At 46.1% G+C, this 17,478-nt stretch overlaps 1 protein-coding gene and 1 pseudogene across 7 annotated transcripts in view; one reads left to right on the top strand and one right to left on the bottom strand.

Moving 5' to 3' along the window:
• The window catches only part of LOC110314520, a 7,089-nt pseudogene extending 4,669 nt beyond the window's left edge, over nt 1-2,420 (top strand).
• A 2,256-nt stretch (nt 2,421-4,676) lies between these two features.
• The window catches only part of Kdm5c (lysine demethylase 5C), a 45,598-nt gene continuing 32,796 nt past the window's right edge, over nt 4,677-17,478 (bottom strand). For 2 of the 7 annotated variants that reach the window (XM_021187754.2, XM_029534507.1), the window contains 12 exons: nt 16,925-17,106; nt 16,722-16,846; nt 16,437-16,584; nt 15,635-15,740; nt 14,691-15,049; nt 13,961-14,099; nt 13,284-13,463; nt 12,987-13,124; nt 12,223-12,804; nt 11,860-11,938; nt 11,524-11,723; nt 10,476-11,074 (listed from right to left, as the gene is read on the bottom strand). In XM_021187754.2, coding sequence (XP_021043413.1) covers nt 10,709-11,074; nt 11,524-11,723; nt 11,860-11,938; nt 12,223-12,804; nt 12,987-13,124; nt 13,284-13,463; nt 13,961-14,099; nt 14,691-15,049; nt 15,635-15,740; nt 16,437-16,584; nt 16,722-16,846; nt 16,925-17,106 — 2,604 coding nt within the window. In that variant the 3' untranslated portion in view covers nt 10,476-10,708. Of the gene's footprint in view, nt 11,075-11,523; nt 11,724-11,859; nt 11,939-12,222; nt 12,805-12,986; nt 13,125-13,283; nt 13,464-13,960; nt 14,100-14,690; nt 15,050-15,634; nt 15,741-16,436; nt 16,585-16,721; nt 16,847-16,924; nt 17,107-17,478 lie in introns of all 7 variants that reach the window. The other 5 variants (XM_029534506.1, XM_021187758.2, XM_021187756.2 and 2 more) reach the window with 4 other exon arrangements.

Below are 17,478 nucleotides of genomic sequence, written 5' to 3'. Positions count from 1 at the left end.
CACGCGCACACACACACACACACACACACACATGTGCTATAGGCTGTCTTTTTACTTATTTTACAATGTCCTTTGATACAGAACCAAATGCTAATAAAGCTCATGCTTCTGGTGCTATATTTTAGAATCCATTGCTAGCTGGGCATGGTGGCACACACCTTAATTCCAACACTTGGGAGGCAGACACACCTAGGCAGATCTCTGTGAGTTTGAGGCCAGTCTGGTCTACATAGTAAGTACCAGGCTAGTCAGGGCCACATAGTGAGACCCTGGCTTAAAACAAAATCAAACAAAAAATCCATTGCTGAATTTAAGGTCATGACCAACTACATTTCCTCCGAAAGAGATTTTTGGCTTTATCTCTTAAATTTATATAATCGATCCATTTTGAGTAAATGGTATATGATGAAAAACAGAGGATCTAATTTCGTTCTTTGTATGTGGAAATTTAGTTGTCACAGCATCATATGTGAAGAAGAATGTTCTCTCCTTATTGTATCGTGTTACCCTTGTCAAAAACCAACTGGTTGGCTGGGAGAATTTAGATGAATTCAATCTCCAACATCATTTACTCTTTTTTTCAAGATTACTTAGGCTATTTATTGTGTTGGTCGTTTGTAAGTCCATGTGAATTTTAGGACTAGCTTTTCTATTTCATTTTTTAAAGAGTTGTTTGAGAGCTCCTAGGGGTCTGGGTTAGTTGATACTGTTGGGGTTGCCATCCCCTTCAGCCCCTTCAATCCTTCCCCTAACTCTTCCATAGGGGTCCCTGACCTCAGTCCAATGGTTGGCTGTAAGTATCTGCATTTGTCTCAGTCAGCTGCTGGTAGAGCCTCTCAGAGGGCAGCCACGCTAAGCTCCTGTCTACAAGCACAGCATAGCATCAGTAATAGTGTCAGGGATTGGCATCCACCCATGGGATGGATCCCAAGTTGGACTGGTCACTGGGTGGTCTTACCTTCTATGTCTGCTTCATTTTCCCTGTAATTCTTTTAGACAGGAACAATTTGGGGAGGGTGGGGATCGCTGGGGGAAGAGCAGCCTCTCAGAGGCAAAGGAGAGGGGTGATGACTTGGAGAGTTCTTAGAGGGCGGTCAGGGAAGGGAGGGCAACCTTTGGAATGTAAATTTTAAAAAATTTAAAAGCTGTTTGAAGTTTCAAAAGGAGTGCACTGAATTTGACTCACTTTGACTAGTATTACATATAAACAACATTGTCTTCCAATCCATGAATATGAATATCTATTTCTTTAGGCCTTTTATTTCAACAACTTTTAAATAATGCCTATAAAGAGTTTTAGTATTTTGTGAGTGTTTTGCTTGCATGTATGTCTGTACACCATAAGCATGCCTGCTGCCCTTGGAGGCGAGATCCCCTAGAACTGGAGTTGCAGCTGTAAGCCACCATGTGGGTGAATCCACTAGAAGAGCCATCTCATGTGAACTCCTCCATAATTAAGTTTACTCCTGGGGTTCTTCCTGTCCTCGCTCTGGCCGGGGGCTACTGAGGGCAGGGCTGTGAGGAGCTGTACTTTCCTTTGCAAAGCCTTGCACATTGCATCCTGGAGAAGGTGCTCAGAGCCACCTGAATGTGTACAGCGGTGACCCCCAGGTCAGAGCTTCCCTAGTGTGTGTCACCAGCAGTTCCTGCCCTGAGGACCTGACGCAGAAGCGAGAGCTAACAGATGCTGAGAGCCAGGCCCTGGCCAAGGAGCAGCAGAAGAAAGACAATCACAACCTAATTGAGAAGACTCAGGTTCAACATCAATGACTGAATCAAGGAACTGGGAATGCTGATCCCCAAGGTCAATGACCTGGACGTGCGCTGGAACAAGGGCACCATCCTCAAGGCCTCTGGATTACATCCGGAGGATGCAGAAGGACCTGCAGAAGTCCCGGGAGCTGGAGAACCACTCTCAACGCCTGGAGATGACCAACAAGCAGCTCTGGTTCTGCATCCAGGAGCTAGAGATGCAGGCACGCGTGCCTGGCCTTCCCACCACCTCACCGTTGGTTGGATGTGAATATGGCAGAGTTGGCCCAACAGGTGGTGAAACAAAAGCTGCCCAGTGAAGATAGCTCAGGGGAGGCCCTGATGCTGGGGCCTGAGGTCCCTGACCCCGAGCTGATGCGGGCTCTCCCTCCCCAGCCTCCGCTGCCCTCAGCCGCCCAGTCACAGTCTCTCTGTTCCATCACCTGGACTTCAGGCATTGCCTGAGCTTTGGGGGTGGCGGCGATGAGGGGCCCGCAGGCTACCCTGATCCCCTGGGGAGAGAGCATGGCTCCCCATTCCCCAACCTGTCCAAGAAGGATCTGGACTTAATGCTCCTAGATGATTCTCTGTTCCCCCTGGCCTCTGATCCCCTCTTTTCTACCGTGTCTCCTGAGGCCTCCAAGGCCAGCAGCCCACAGATAAGGTGATATTCTGTGAGCTGACTGCCTCTGAGCCTAGGAGCAGGGGCTGCTTCGGGGCTCGGAGGACTGGGCAGAGCCATCCCATCCTTCAGCCTCCTACCCTGTCTCTTTCCTTCCCTTTGGTTGCTCCCCCTACCCCGTTTGGACTTAGTGCCTGCCTGGCAGCCGATGGGACTGGAGAAGCCCACCCCCTCCACTTTGGGTCCTCTCCTCTGGCGGCAGTACTGATTCCTAATGGGGAAGAACAGGCGGGAGGCAGAAGAGAAATAAGTGGGGCATCCACAGCTCTTCCTTGGTGGTATGAGGGTCGGGTGGCCAGAGGATAGTCTGGGTTCAGGGTGGTGAGCACTGCCACCCCCAGACCTCCCACTTTGTGCCATTAGTAAACATTGTGCTTTTTTTAAAAAAAAAAAAGTTTACTCCTAAGTATTTCATTTTTAAAGTAAATGGAATTGCTTTAAAATTTCATTTTGAATCATTAATGTGTAAAAACTGATTTATAGGTATTGCTCTTGTATTCTGCAACTTTTTGGTATCAGCATTACATCTGAAAAATACTTTCTGTATGAACTGAGATGCTCATGTTTTTTCCTTTTGTTCTATTAATGTCATTTCCAAATCACCATTGCATTCCTAGAGTGACTCCTACCTGTCATGGGTGTATAAAACTTTAAATTTGCAGCTGGATTTGGCTGAAGATTTTGTTTACATTCATTAAAAATGTTCTGTAATCATCTTTCATTGTGAAACCTTTGTTTTTGATACCATTTCAATATGGATAGACATTACCAATCATACAGTACACATAATACTAAATATACTTCATTAGTTGAAGCAGCTTTTTTTTTTTTTTTTTGAGACAGGGTCTCACTATGTAGCTTGCTTTCCTGGAACTCACTACGTAGATAAGGCTGGCCTTGAACTCCAAGATTCAACTGCCTCTACTTCCAGAAAGGTGTGTGCCACCACACCCCATGCTGTTTCTAAAAGTTGTTTTATTGGCTATCCAAAACTTGGGTTCAACAATAGTTTGTTACATGAGTCATTTTATTGGTCCAGGAGATTTTTCCAGTTGCTGGATACATTATTTAAATATATACAATATACATGGCATAAAAGAAGAGAAGGGCCCTACAAGGGCCCAAAGAGTTATTTTTCCTTTAGGGGTATGGCCATTTGTAGGTTGCCCAGGCCCCAGTAGTTGGCCCCATACTCATGCACATCCAGGCAGCACTAATTATAGTCAATCAGTTGTTTTAAAAGAGGGTCAGAGAGAGTTCAGTGGCCATGAGCACTTACTGCTCTTGCAGAGGCCCTGGATTCAGTTCCCAGCACCCACATGACAGTATCCACTGTCCAACTGTCTGCAACAATAAGTTTGCAAAGTGAAGTTATGTTGCCAGAACTTCTGTGGGGCAATGTAGACAAAAAAATAAAAATATTTAAGGCAACAGAATCTTAGAGTTGATTAGCCATAGTAAACCACTCAATTCTCTATATATTAACACCCCTTTCATAAGAACTCTCAAAAAGCACATTACAAAGTATAGTTGAGACTAGCCTGGTAGCCTTTTTCCTCTCCTTCCTGAGGATAAATTCAGGCATTTTACAGTATTCTTTGCAATTGAGTATGCCTGGTGTCCAACTCCCCTCTTTTCAGTATCCCAAGAACCTCTGACTTGGTCATTTCCACCTTTGATTGACTAGAGTGTAGATGACAAAGACTACAGTGAAGTCATGCTTTGAAGATTTCAGTGGAGAATATAGATTGAGTTTGGTAACCAGAAAATTTTTTATTAACCTATGTAAATCTGAAATTATTTTAGTATAGTTTTCCTAGTACCAAAACTGATGGCAGCTAGATCTCTGAGTTAGAGGTCTACAGAGTGAGTTCCCAGACAGCTAGGTCTACACAGAGAAACCCAGTCTCAAAACAAACAAAAGGCCTACTGGTTATGTAACAAAGTTTAGGACTGCTAAGGAAGGCTTGTCTAGGTACCAAAATTCAGAGTCCCAGCCTTTCTTTTAGTTCACAGAAACCCTTTAAAGGAAAAGGGCCCCTTTAAAGCAAACCTTTACACTTATTTTTAAAAAGTGTGGTCAAAATTTCCCTTCCTTCCTTTGCCTCTGTTTTGGTGACATAAAAAAAGACCCACATCTCTTGAAATACACAAGTATTGATTCTGATTAACTGTTAATCTCTGCTGGCCCAGACTATCTTTATGGTCCACCAGTTAGAGTGGAATTAGAGTATACATGAAGTTTTTGTCCTGAGTCATTTTATTGGTCCAGGAGATTTTTCCAGTTTCTGGATACATCATGTAAATATATACAATATACATGACATAAAGAAGAGAAGGGCCCTGGTAGGGGAGGAAGACTCATTTCTCCTCTGGGAATCAACAGAAAATAATAAAGAGATACAACATTTTAAAAATTACTTTTATTACATCTATTTATGTGTGCACGCACACAAATGGAGATCAGGACAACTTGCATGAGCTGATTCTCTTACCACGTGGATCCCTGGGATTGAATTCAGGCCACCAGGCTTGTGTAGCAAGTGCTTTTACCCACTGGGCCATCTCACTGGCCCAAGATACAACATAAGACAAACCAAACAAAAATGGAGGGCAAAACTGCAAGTAGCAAAATCTCAGAAGCAAAGAAAAATGAAAATCGAAAAGTGGACTTTTTCATCTTCTCAAATGAACATCTGAGCACATGACATCAAACAGTAATTTGCAACTGTTCCATCAGGTCCGCTAAATTATGTGCAGGTCTGGAAACTCACACTTGCTACATTGTCATCCTTTTTTCCTCATCTGAGACCCCATGGGGAGGTTCCTTGAGACCAGACAACTAAGGGATACAATATTCACGCTTGGCTTATAGATGTTCTGCAGGACATGCTGGCCTCTGCTACAAGTGGCTAGTTTCAGAGTTACAGCTCCACTTTGGATTGATTACTATTACAGAAATATTAAAAAGCATAGACAGCTTGCTAGTTCATGTCTGCATACAGTCAAGGATTTGGAAATAACAAGACGGAAATGTTTAAAAGACATCTGAGGAAAAAGGCCTAAGCAAATAGCTGTCCATTTTGGAATGAGCACAGTGAGAATTTTCATGACCCATGTAAACAAGCACCAGTATAGAAAATCTCAAAAGAGATATTCCATTCTATGGGTGTGGCCAATCTCTATCCTGTCACCTTTATCTTTGCCAATAGGCTTCTGAACAAAGTGGCCATGATCGCAGGCATGGACTCTAAGTCAGGGTTGCCTTGAAGGCCAATCTCATTGTAGTTTACTGCTGAATGCTCAACATGCCAAAAAGAAGTCCTTTGCCTTGATGGTAATTGATTACACATGCACTGCAAAAAGTCAGTCCGGGCCCTCCAAAATTCTGGCAGGAAACAGAAAAAAAATCTTGGTTGCAAGCATGTGCTACCTCTCATGAAAAAGCACAGGTGACAGCAAGAGCCCAGAAAGCAGAGACAGGGGTATGAAAAACCATCCTCAGTTTTGGAATCAATTCAAGGAACTTAATTTGCCCAGCTGAATTTTACTTGTAACGGACCAGTTTGGAAACAGCTCCTGTTTCCAACTGCTACAGGCACACACATATCCTTTGCCCTTTTTGAACTGGAATGTCTGTATATGCCTTCCCATCATTGTATATTAGGAAGTGGTAGGAATGGATAATGCGTATTTTTAAATTTCACAGTTCCATCCATAGAGAAAAACAGTACTTGAGCCATATGTAGGGATTATGCCCAAGGCAATTCATTCATATTTAGCACCTTTGAGGTTATGCAGTAATGTGATGTGACTCAAGAGAACTTAAGGAGTAGATATATTTTGTACATGGAAGGGACATGAATGATTATCAGGGAGTAAACCATAGTAGTTCATCTCCAAGATGACCCCCCAATGAACCCTATTCTCTTAATTCCTTCCTTCTGAATATGGTCTAGACCTTTCCCCCTTTTTCCCTCTTAATGGCTTCTAATATTGTCAATTGCAAAAACAATGGAATGTCATTTCTGAGATAGTCATTTCTGTTTCTTGCCCGTCTTGATCTCATGAAGCAATCAGCCATATTGTGAGCTGCCCCGTGAAAAGATCCACCCACATTCAAGAAACCGAGTCCTGCAAACAGCCAACTACAGAACTAAGTACATCCTAACCCAATATGCCAGAAGATGACAGCTGTGCTGGCTGACATCTTGATTGATGCCTGTGAATGACCTTGAAGTCAGCTAAATGTTCCTTTATGGCAGTTTTGACTTTTGTTTGAGACAGGGTCCCACTCTACAACTCAGGCTAGTTTCAAATTCGCAATCTTACCTGCTCTTACTTCCATAGGTTTGGTTTTACAGGTATGTGCCAGCCATGTTACTGTCTTACAGTAATACATACTGAACACAGACAGGCATGGGAATGATGCCACAGAACAATAGCAATACGAGCTTCTATCTACTTAGCCGGCATTGCTGATGTCCCAGTTTACTAATAGTAAAGTTCCATTATGACCAATAGCCTGGTGGTACACCAATTATTACTTAGACCCCCCTCTGACATAAATAGGGCTTTGAGTATTTTTGCATCAAAGATGGTTATCACAACCCTGTCAAGGTTTGGCTGGGCCCAGTGTATTACCCTAGGGGTCTATTCCTTATATGCTTACTCAGAACTTGCCAAGTATCTTACATGGAGTGTGGCACCCAGGATTTAAGCACTTCCTAATTTCAGGTCTTCTAGGACACATGGTTAATGCTTCTCTTTCAGGGCTCTGGTGATCTTGGTCCAGATCCAAATGACTTCCAGAATGTCATCCTGGATCAGCAGACTTCATACAGTAGTGCATAAGGAACAGTACTCACATGCAGTGTAGGGTCGAAAATGCTGCTTGATCTGCCTCTTTCTGAACTGACCATACAAGATTCCCACCCTCCCAACCCCCAGCCTTGAAGTAGCAGAGGACTCAGACCTGGTTCTTGTCTTTCTCCTCCAGGAACTCTCAGAATAGGTACTTTCAGGTAGGTAGGGGAAAAACTCATTAAACCTAGTGTTTTGGACATGATTTAAGGCACAGTGGAGACACTGAAAAGCTAGACAGGAAGAAATGCACAGTTGGGCCAAGAGAGGAGGAATTTAGATGCTGGATGTGGTGGCACATCTTTAATCCAAGCACTCAGGAGGCAGAGGCAGGTCTCCTGGGAGTTTGAGGCCAGCCTGGTCTACATAGTGAGTTCCAGGACAGCTAGGGATACCGACTCTGTCTCAGTAAGAGAGGAGAATGGGGAACAGGGGAGGAGGGAGAGATTTGTCTTTAATAGAAGCAGTATCTCTTTCCACCCCTGCATACTCAGGTGCTATCCTGACAGGAATGAACTGTCTGGTAGGATGTAGCAGCAAGATGGTATCTGTAAACTAAATGACTCTGAGGTAAAACTTGCCCACTCACTCGGTGCTCTCCTGGAGGAGGAGGGAAAACCCAATTGAGAAAATGCCCCCTTCAGATTGGCCTTTGGACAAGCCCAGGGTGCATTTTCTTTATTGACATCTGATTTTGCAGGACCAAGTTCACTGTGGGCTGTGCCATCCCTGGGCTGGTGGTCCTGGGTGCAATATGTAGGCTGAGCAAGTCATGATGAGCAAGCCAGTAAGCAGCACTCCTCCATGGCCTCTGCATCAGCTCCTGCCTCTAGGCTCCTGCCTCCTTCCCTGGATGGACTACAAGCTGTAAGATGAAATAAACCCTTTCTTCCCCAAGTTGTTTTTGGTCGTGGTGTTTTATCACAGCAACAGAAACCTAATTAAGACAGTTTTGAATCAATAATGTCTACATGTACACTGTGAAAGGAGCAGAAAGTGTATAAGGGATATGTCAGGGAAATGCTAAGCTGAGAAAGGCTGCCTGAAAATTGGTAAGGGACAGGCCCATACCACAAAGAACCCCTACCTTGGCCTGAGATGTTCACTAGCCTAGGAGATGTTGCACATTGTAGGCACCATCTTTACCTTTCCTTTGGCCGCTTCCTGTGCCTAGCTTCCTAGCACTCTTTTGGGTGTCTCTTCTGCTACCTCCAACGCTCACTGGAAACCAATGGCTGGGCAAAGGCAAGATCCTTGGTTGGAACTTAGTATCAAAATGGACCCAGGGCAGGGGTATTCACTGTTTACTGGTGTTCACCTTTCAACATAGACTAAAAGACTCAGAAGACAGGTAGGTCTAAGCCATGCTCCCACCCCTGAAAGCCACCCAAAGAGGGTGAGTGAGATATATCACTAGATTTCTAGCAACTGGCAATCTTGGGAAAGGGGAGAAATGGAGCAAAATAATCCTTCTGAACATATAAATGAGGAAGGGCAAAGTAAGAGTGCTGGTGTGCTGAGTTCCTGAGCTAGGGATCAAGACTTGACTTTAGCCTGTAACACCTCATACAACCTTGAGAAGAGGAAAAACCTTCGAGAAGTCAGAGATGCCTGGAAGTTAGCTAGTGAAACAGGGCTTCCAAGCTTTTGCTTCCTCCTATATCTCCTAGGTAAACTCTGGACAGAGAACTCTCAGAACCATAAGAATGTTCTTAGTCTTTAGAGGGTTATGGTTCCTTCATGAATATGATGCAATCTGGTGGGTCTTAATCTGGGAAAAATGCATATAGATACCCACAAAAACATGTATAATGTATTTCAGAGGTCAGTCCCTGATCAAGCATAGTCCCTTCTTTCAGGCTCAGAAGGGTGAAAATACAACTACTGTAGGACTATTAATAGGCTTGAAGCTACTATGCCAAGTCAAAGAAGCCAGACACAAAAGGATCACATATTGTATAATTTCATTTATATAAAATGTCCAGAAGAGACAAATGGGAGTAAGGAAGGAATACCTAGGCAATGTGGGGTTTCTTCTGAGGGCTGTAAAAACATTCTAAAATTTTTTGCAGTGACGATTCATTCAATGACTGAAATATACTAAAAGTCACTGAATTGTATACTTTTAAGTGGATGAACTGTATGCTATGCAAATTTCATCTCAATAGAGCAGTTTAACAGTGACACAGAAATTACAAATTAACCACACATTCATTAGGGGCAGAAAGAACTAATGGAGAAACATCAAGGATGGTTTGACTCACCAAATTACATATTTAAAACAGCTGAACTTTATAGCATGGAAACTCTACCTCAATAAAGCCATGAAGAAAAAGTCCCCCAGAGAATAGAAAATCAAGAGCACAAAGCTAGGGGAAGCTGTTGTGCAAATTATCAAAGGGGGCCAGTGCCCACCAGTCTGAAATGGCTTGGGAGAAGAACAGGAAGGATATCTTTTCCAAGGTTAGAGAGAAGTTGGTAAGATTCAAATTCAGAGCCCTGCTTCCCTGGCCCTGGCACTACCACTAACTGGCACTGCAGCTGCTCCATTAATAGGCGAGGAAGGTTCTGCTCTCTTTTTGAAGAGAAATGCACTTCAGAAACATGTTTCCAAGAAAAAAAAAAATTCCTAAGGGTTTTATTTCTAATGAGGAAAATAATAAAATAAAATTAAAATAGGCTTTAGTTGAAACAAAGTTTCTTGTTTTGCTTTTTTTTCTCCTTTTGAACAAATTAATTACACACCAACAATCTTCTTTATTACAGCATGAACCCAGGAGGAGGAAAGGAGATAGGGGAGGATGGGCAGGAAGGGTTGAGGTGGGTGTGTGGACAAGCACCAAAAGCCTTCAGACCATAGGCAGCCCTGCTCAACCCCAACAAAATTCATTTAAAATAAAAAGGTGAGGACAGCTATGTGAAGTTTCCTCCTCCTGGGTGGAACAGTAAGGGGAAGGGAAAAGATGACGGGGAGAGGAAAGAAGTAAAATGGAGTGGGGAGGCAAAAGTGTGAAGTAGGGAGGGAAGGTTAGTGTAGCATGGCCTGACCCAGGGTCAGAACTGGGGATAAGGGAGAGGTCCCCCAGTTTGCATGTGCCCTGGATTTGTCTCTGGAATGGTGCTGGCCCAGCCCCAGTAGATCCCCTGCCCACCTGTCTATCTGCCTCTGGTGTCTGGGAATGCTGGTTAGAGGTTACCAGGGACGCAGGACTCCAGGGGCCGGCCCCCAGGAGCTGAGGTCTGAACAATACCTTGGAGTCAGAATATAAAAGTCACGATCTTGGGGATGGTGGTGAGGGGGAAGTCTCTCCACCTACCCGCCCACCTCCAAGAAGCAGGCTTGATGGTCAGAAAGGATCCTTGAGGCCAAGGAAGGATCATTGTTGGGGTCTGTGCTAGGCTCAGCCACTGTCACAATTGTTGCAGAGATGGCTGCTGTGGGCAGGACATCAACAGCCGGGAAGTCAGAGGAGAGAAAGGGGCTGAGGTGTCGGAACCAGCCTCTAACACTGGTTCTAAGCCATCCTGGTCCTCCTGGGTGCTGGGGCTGCCACTGTTGGGGAAGGGTACAGGAGGGACCTCACCCCCAGTCTCCTCCTCCAGCTCCTCTTCCTCCTGGACTTCCTCGGCTTCTGGTCCTGAGCTCCGTACCCTCTTTGGCTCTAGCTCTTCTCGTGCCGGGTCATCCGGCTCCCCACCCCGATCCACCTTCCTCCGCCGTCTCCTCTCTAGGGCTCGGCCTCGTGTCCGACTTCCATGACGCTCTGCCTTCTCCAGCTGTGAACACAGAAGGCAAAAGAGATCAAGTTGTAAGTCGGGTCGGCTGGTGCATGACTGTAATCCCAGCACTTGCAAGGCTAAAGCAGGAAGATTGCCATGAACCAGGCAGTGGTGGCACATGCCTTTAATCCCAGCTCTTGGGAGGCAGAGGCAGGCGGATTTCTGAGTTCGAGGTCAGCCTGGTCTACAGAGTGAGTTCCAGGACAGCCAGGGCTATACAGAGAAACCCCGTCTCGAAAAAAATCAAAAAACCAAAAACAAAACAAACAAACAAACAAACAAAAAAAAAGATTGCCATGAATTCTAAGGCCAGCCTGGACTCTATATATAGCAAAATCCTATCCCACTCTCCCTCTCCCAAAAGACAATTACACACAAGTAAGTAGTCAGGGCTCTCTGCCTACTTGGCCTGACCAGGCCATGTCAATAATGGCTCCTCTCCTTACCTCCAGAAGTGTCTGGACCCTCTTCAAGTCTGGAGGCTGCCCAGCCTGTAGCAGCTGCCAGATGCTATGATTCTCATCTAGGGTCACCTCAAGCAGATCCCCTTCCATCATAAGTTCCTCCAGTGGGGCTCGAGTTGCCTCAGGCAGTTCCAACACAGGGCCAGACAACTGTGGTAATATTGAGGATAGCAGCTCCAGATCTGGAAGATGCAGGGACAGGCTGGATTAGAGGCTTCCCTTGGTCTTATCCTACACCGCTATAACAGAGCTGAGGACATCAGGGGCCACACTGATAATATCCATTCAACATCCCACTCACACTACAGCTAGACCTACCTCTCTTACCTGAGCCCTCCTCTGTGGCTACCTTTTCAGGACTGGTCACACTGTCCCCATTCTCCAACAGCCCCTGGACCTATCAAATATCAAGATCAGGAAAAGGCAAGGGGTAACTGAACTGAAGAGCCAGGCCCTATTCTTCCTTCACCCATGCCAAACCTGGAAGACTATCTCTTGGAGGAAGGCAAACATGGGGTGTCAGCTGAGAGTAGGGTTTAGGAATTTGGACAGATAATAGGATGGAACAAAAAGGCTGGGCCAAAGGATATTTAAAACAGGAGAAACAGGGGCAGACCTAGAGCCTATGTATAGGCTAGGGGGACAGGAATTTGAAGTTAAGAGCTAGGCTAAGCAGCTCACCTTAGGCATATTGCCAGTGCCCTCTCCACCATCTGAAGAGTAAGCCAGGGATTCCTCAGGCTTGGATTCAGTCTGTAGCCGTTGGCGGAGTTCAGCCAGCCGTCCCAACAGAGCAGTCACTTCCTCAGAGGCCAAAACCTGTCTGGCACGGCCTTGCCAGCTGATGGCTCTCTCTGTGAGGCACTGTAGAGCCTCACCCTCAGGCAGCCGTACAGGCAGTCTCTGTAGGGCTACCAGCAGTGCCAGGATGGTTTCCAAGCGTGGGCGCCGTGAGCGCATACACAGAGGGCACAAGAATTTGGTGTCCCATTCCCACCAGGCCAGCAGTGGGGATGAGGGAAGACTGGACCTCTGGGAGCTGAGGAGGCGGGGTACTGTCACACAGCGCCCATGGAACCAGTCCTGACACAGGTCACACTGCAGAGCTCCCACCCCAGCTGGCACTTGCCCACACACGCAGATAGAAGCTGTAGAGGAGGCTGTTGTCAATGGTGCCAGTGGACTTGGCTTGGCTGAGTTGGTACGACGAAGCTGCAGTATCCCTTCCTTCTCCTTCTGCTCCCCCTCTTTGAAGGCCACGATCTGCCGTGCCCAGGAAAGGGGGAAGAGTAGGTAAACAATCTGACTTTTTCATTCTCTGAATGCAATAAATACCCCACTCCCAAACCAGGAAAACTGAGCTCAGGAAGCAAGTAGTCTGCCCATGGTCAGGGTTCAGACAATCATCACCAGGCTCTTTACCCATCTGTATCTAAGCTTCTTACCACAGAGCCTGGGTCCCTGAGGTCCTGCGCAGACAGCCCCAACAGCTCTGTGTCAGATTTGTACAACCCCAGCTCCTTCTCCATCCACCGGCTGCGTTTGGTGCTGTCTGAGCCGGCGTCTGCACACGGGCAGAGCACCTGAGGCAGGCAGACAGAGGCAAATGACCAGGCTTCCCTACCTCCCCGTATTCTTTCCTCCCCTCACCCATGCCCCCTCAAAAACTCATATTCTCATATAAACTACCTTAAAACAAGTCAGTTTTATAAGAGGCTATAGGTAAAAGTGCTAGGTCTTACCTCCAATAATGTATAGCAGGAGTTCTTCTTGAGGAAGGTCTTGGAGGCCTTTTCTCTCCAGGAGTGTGCTGTCAGTACCTGTAGCTCTAGCTGTCTCAGTTCCTCCAGCCCCACAGGGAGGTCCCGACCCACAGCTACGAGGCCCTCCAAGTCATCCAGGCAAGGGTAGTGGTCACCATTCTGAGCACAGGTGAGAGAAAAGGACAAGTTGAACTTGCAAACATCTCCTAATTCTCTATGTCTGGTCTGAGCTGGGAAGAAATCTTGGTCTACCCTCATAATCTCAAAGCAGAAACAAATGACAATGTCCTCAGGAGTACCCTCTACCACGCATGACACCTACATCTACTAACTGGCTCAGTCCAGGTAGCCAATCAGTCTTCAGGGATACTGGACTGCTTTTATGGTCTTCCTTTTTTACCTACTGCCAGGTACCTGTCCCTTTCTACTCTAATAACACCTATATTCTTGTTCTACCACCCACATCCCAGCCAGCCCCCCACATCCTTCAGGCCAGCCTCAGAAGACCCTCTCTTAATATTGTTCTGCAAACATTTTGCCTCCTCACAATATGTGGTACCTCATCCCTCTCTCTAACCATGCAACATAGCACAAGCCTGTATATCATCTCTTCTAGCAACATGGAAAATCTAGGTGTGGATGGGGGTGGTCCTTACTTGGATCTCATCCACATCAGCAATCCATGCCCGGGCCTTAGCAAGAGCCTCCTTGAGAGACTGGATATTGGGCAAGTGAACAGGGATGTTTTCTGCTTCATGGATTATGGCCTCAAGTGTGGCTGGTGGATGCTTCTGCCTAAAAACAACAAAAGAAGGGGTAGGGAAACAGGCCAGTTTGCTCTATGGATCAGATCTGGCACAGCCTGATCAGTAGCTATACACAGCTGTTCTCTTGTTATTCTTTCTGCCACTTCTGTGCTTAAAGATGGTTGCCAGGTCCTGCTTACTTCAGATTACATGCACCCACATATCCTCCACCATAGCTCTTGCACCTATGTTTGCCACTCTGTCAGACCGCCAGAAGTTTACACTCTGATCACTTGTGTATCCTGTGGCATCTTTTTACAAATATCCACTCATCTGCTTGTTTCCTCTGCTTCTGAGCACGTTTACATGCTGATCTATTAGTACTGGGCTACACACACACACCCCAGCCTACCTCTGCCTCTATGTATCCAGACTTAAAAAGAAAAAGAAACAAAGAAAAAACAAACAAACAAACAAACAAACAAAAAAACAAAAACTAAGTTCAGAAACAAAAGAGCAGAGAAACTCGATATACCTACACTGGGGAGTGATGCCCAAGGCCACCCACAGCCATTTTCTTCAGATTCTCCACTAAAATTTGAAAGTAAAGAATGGCAGGGAGGGGAAGGGTTGGACTTACCTGGCCTCTAAGCAGAGGTGGGCTTTCTCTTCCCAGCGTTCAGCGATGGTCAGCAGCTCCTGAAGCTCTGCCTGGGCCTTATCCACAGCAGGGCTAGGCGCTACACTGGCGCCCGCAACCAACAGTCCCCGCATGATGGCCAGGGTACCCCTTCGGGCAGAGGGAGCCAGCGTGCGTTTTACCTCATCCAGCCACCGCGCCTGTTCCACCTGCCTTTGGAGCTGCTGGGCTTCAGGTACCTCCACACCCAGCTGTTGCCCTCTCTCCAACAAAGACTGCAGCAGCCCTGGACTGGAAGGCTGTGAGACCAGGGCCTCACGGGCCTCAGTCTGGTAGGCTTCCACCTGTTCCAGAATACCCTACCAGAATACAGGATGAATAAAGAACAAACCCTTCAGATGAGGCCACTTAAGAGGACCCACAACACATCCTGTTCCAGCACCTCCCAACACAACCTTTTAAGAAATGGAAATCTGACATGGACTGAACTGTCTTTGTCTGAACTCTAAAACTGTAGTTCCTGTAACATTTGACTGCTCATTACGATACCCCACGGAATGCATTAAAATGTATATTTCTAGGCAGCTTTATTCATGATTGATCATAAATTTGTACTTTACTTCTCTCTACATGGGACTCTGTTCTCAAAGCACCAAGAGATCATCCACCCTAAGAAATATTATGCTATACAAAACCCTCATGCTCATTCTGGGGTCCCCTGCCTTCTCCATCCTATTTCTATTTTTATAAACTTTATTCATCGTTTCAGGCTCAATAAGCACCCTTGTTACCTTTTACTTCCTCAGGCAAACCTTCCATTGTCTCAACAGCTTGTACTTATGTCTCTGTTCCTTGTCCCAAATCCCAAACCTAAAAGCTTGCTCATACTTCGCACTATTTTTTCACACATGCACCCTGTCTTACCTAAACCCACCTCTCCTCACCTTGACATCTCCAATCTGGTGCATGGCACAGGGCAGGTTGTTCATCTGGCCCAGAAAATCCCGTAGCTCAGCCAGGGTCATCTGTAGGCCAGCCACCCTGTCGGGGCTATGGAGTTTCATGTATGAGATTTCAGATCCAAACCCAGGTCCCTCCTTTCATGTGTGCCAAAACCACTCCTCACCATATCTGTTCATCAACTTCAATCTTGCGTCTCAATGTTCCCACAATTGCCTAGGCTACAGGGAGGGTTTTAAAATCTAAGCCTATTCATAGGGTGAAGGGATAGGAGCAGAGAGGGAAACAGCTGGAGGGTGATGGAGGTTATAAGCTACTGATGCTAACAGAAGCCAGACTTTATTCTTACATCCTCACTAACCTGCATGGAGCTGGAGAGAGAACCCCAAGCCTCATATACTAGATAAACAGGAAGGTACACCGCAAGCCCCTAGACTTTACAATCCACTGTCTACTGCAACTATGCTACTTTTCTTGTTTGTGTCCTATTCTAGCCCTTAAACCTCCCACACTCCTCCCTGCTCACAAACTCCCTCAACCTACCTCTCAAATCTACAGATGCTGATTATAAAATAAACACTTCTAATTTTTCTTATTGCCAAGGCTCTCATTCTCCATGAAAAGTTGCCTGTCCTTGTACTCTGCAGTACTTCCCAGGCTATCACCTCATACTTGGCAACTTCCTGCTAATGTCCAAGGACCCCACTGTATTCAGAATCCACCCCCTGTAACACACTTTTCAGCAGTAGCAAGCTATCTGTGTTACAACACCTCACATCAACATACCCAGCTTCCTGGCCACTGACCAATCCCAGCGCCCGAGACACACAAGCCTCTGCTTCACTCAGGCAGTTTTTCAGTCGTTGTAGCAGCTCACTGTTAGGAAACCTTCGCTCACGAGCCTCAGATTCTAGTGCTCTCAGTTCTTCCAGGCCTGGAGAAAGAGAGTAGGAAGGATTAGGCAATATTAATTCAAGGCAGAGGAGAAGGGCCAGAGATACAGAAGAAACAAGAATAGAACTTGTCTGAAGAGTCCCTCCAACCGCCCCACCCCTACCCCCAGTCACTCACTGCGCTTCCGCCCATCTTCCACCTCCAGGGCCACTCGTACTTTGTTAGCCCAGGTGTCAAAGGACTCAGCTCTAACTTTCAGTTTATGCAGCATGGCAGGGAGCTCATCCAAGGTGTACCGATACCTGGAAAAGGACAGGGCAGAGTACACATTAGCCCAACATGGCACTCCCCTACTTCCTTCATATAGGCCCTAGACTTACCGAAGGTACTGGCGGCTACTGGAGCACTTGCAGAGGTCATTGATGTGAGAAAGGCAGACAAGGCCATCTGGGCAGTCATAGCAAGCCAGGGCAGATAGGAAACATGTGGTCTTGCACTTTATGCACTGACGTTCATCATCTGGAAGCAGCTCAAAAGCCTCTCGCTCAGCCTCGGTGATACCCTGGGGCATACAACCCACACATTGTTCAGAAGCAGACAGGGTGGCAGAAATCCCATCTCACTATCAGAGTAACTCAAATCTTTCATGATGGTTGTGAAGATTGGAAAGCCAAGCTTCACATCACATCTGCCTTCTATCAACTCTACAATCTCAAAGCAGGGGTTCTGATGGATCATAATTGACAAGATCGGTATGGACTTCAGGCCAAAAAAAAAGAAAAAAAAGAAGAAGAAGAAGAAGAAGAAGAAGAAGAAGGAGGAGGAGGAGGAGGAGGAGGAGCTTTGAAACCTCAGAGCTCCACCTAACTAACTACCATATCATGTACAACCATGGAGTTTCAGCTTCCAGTTGGAAGCACTGGATCTTTCTTCT

Source organism: Mus pahari, chromosome X (genome assembly GCF_900095145.1).
Source record: "Mus pahari chromosome X, PAHARI_EIJ_v1.1, whole genome shotgun sequence".
Lineage (NCBI taxonomy): Eukaryota > Metazoa > Chordata > Mammalia > Rodentia > Muridae > Mus > Mus pahari.
This window is presented reverse-complemented; position numbering and strand designations above follow the sequence as displayed.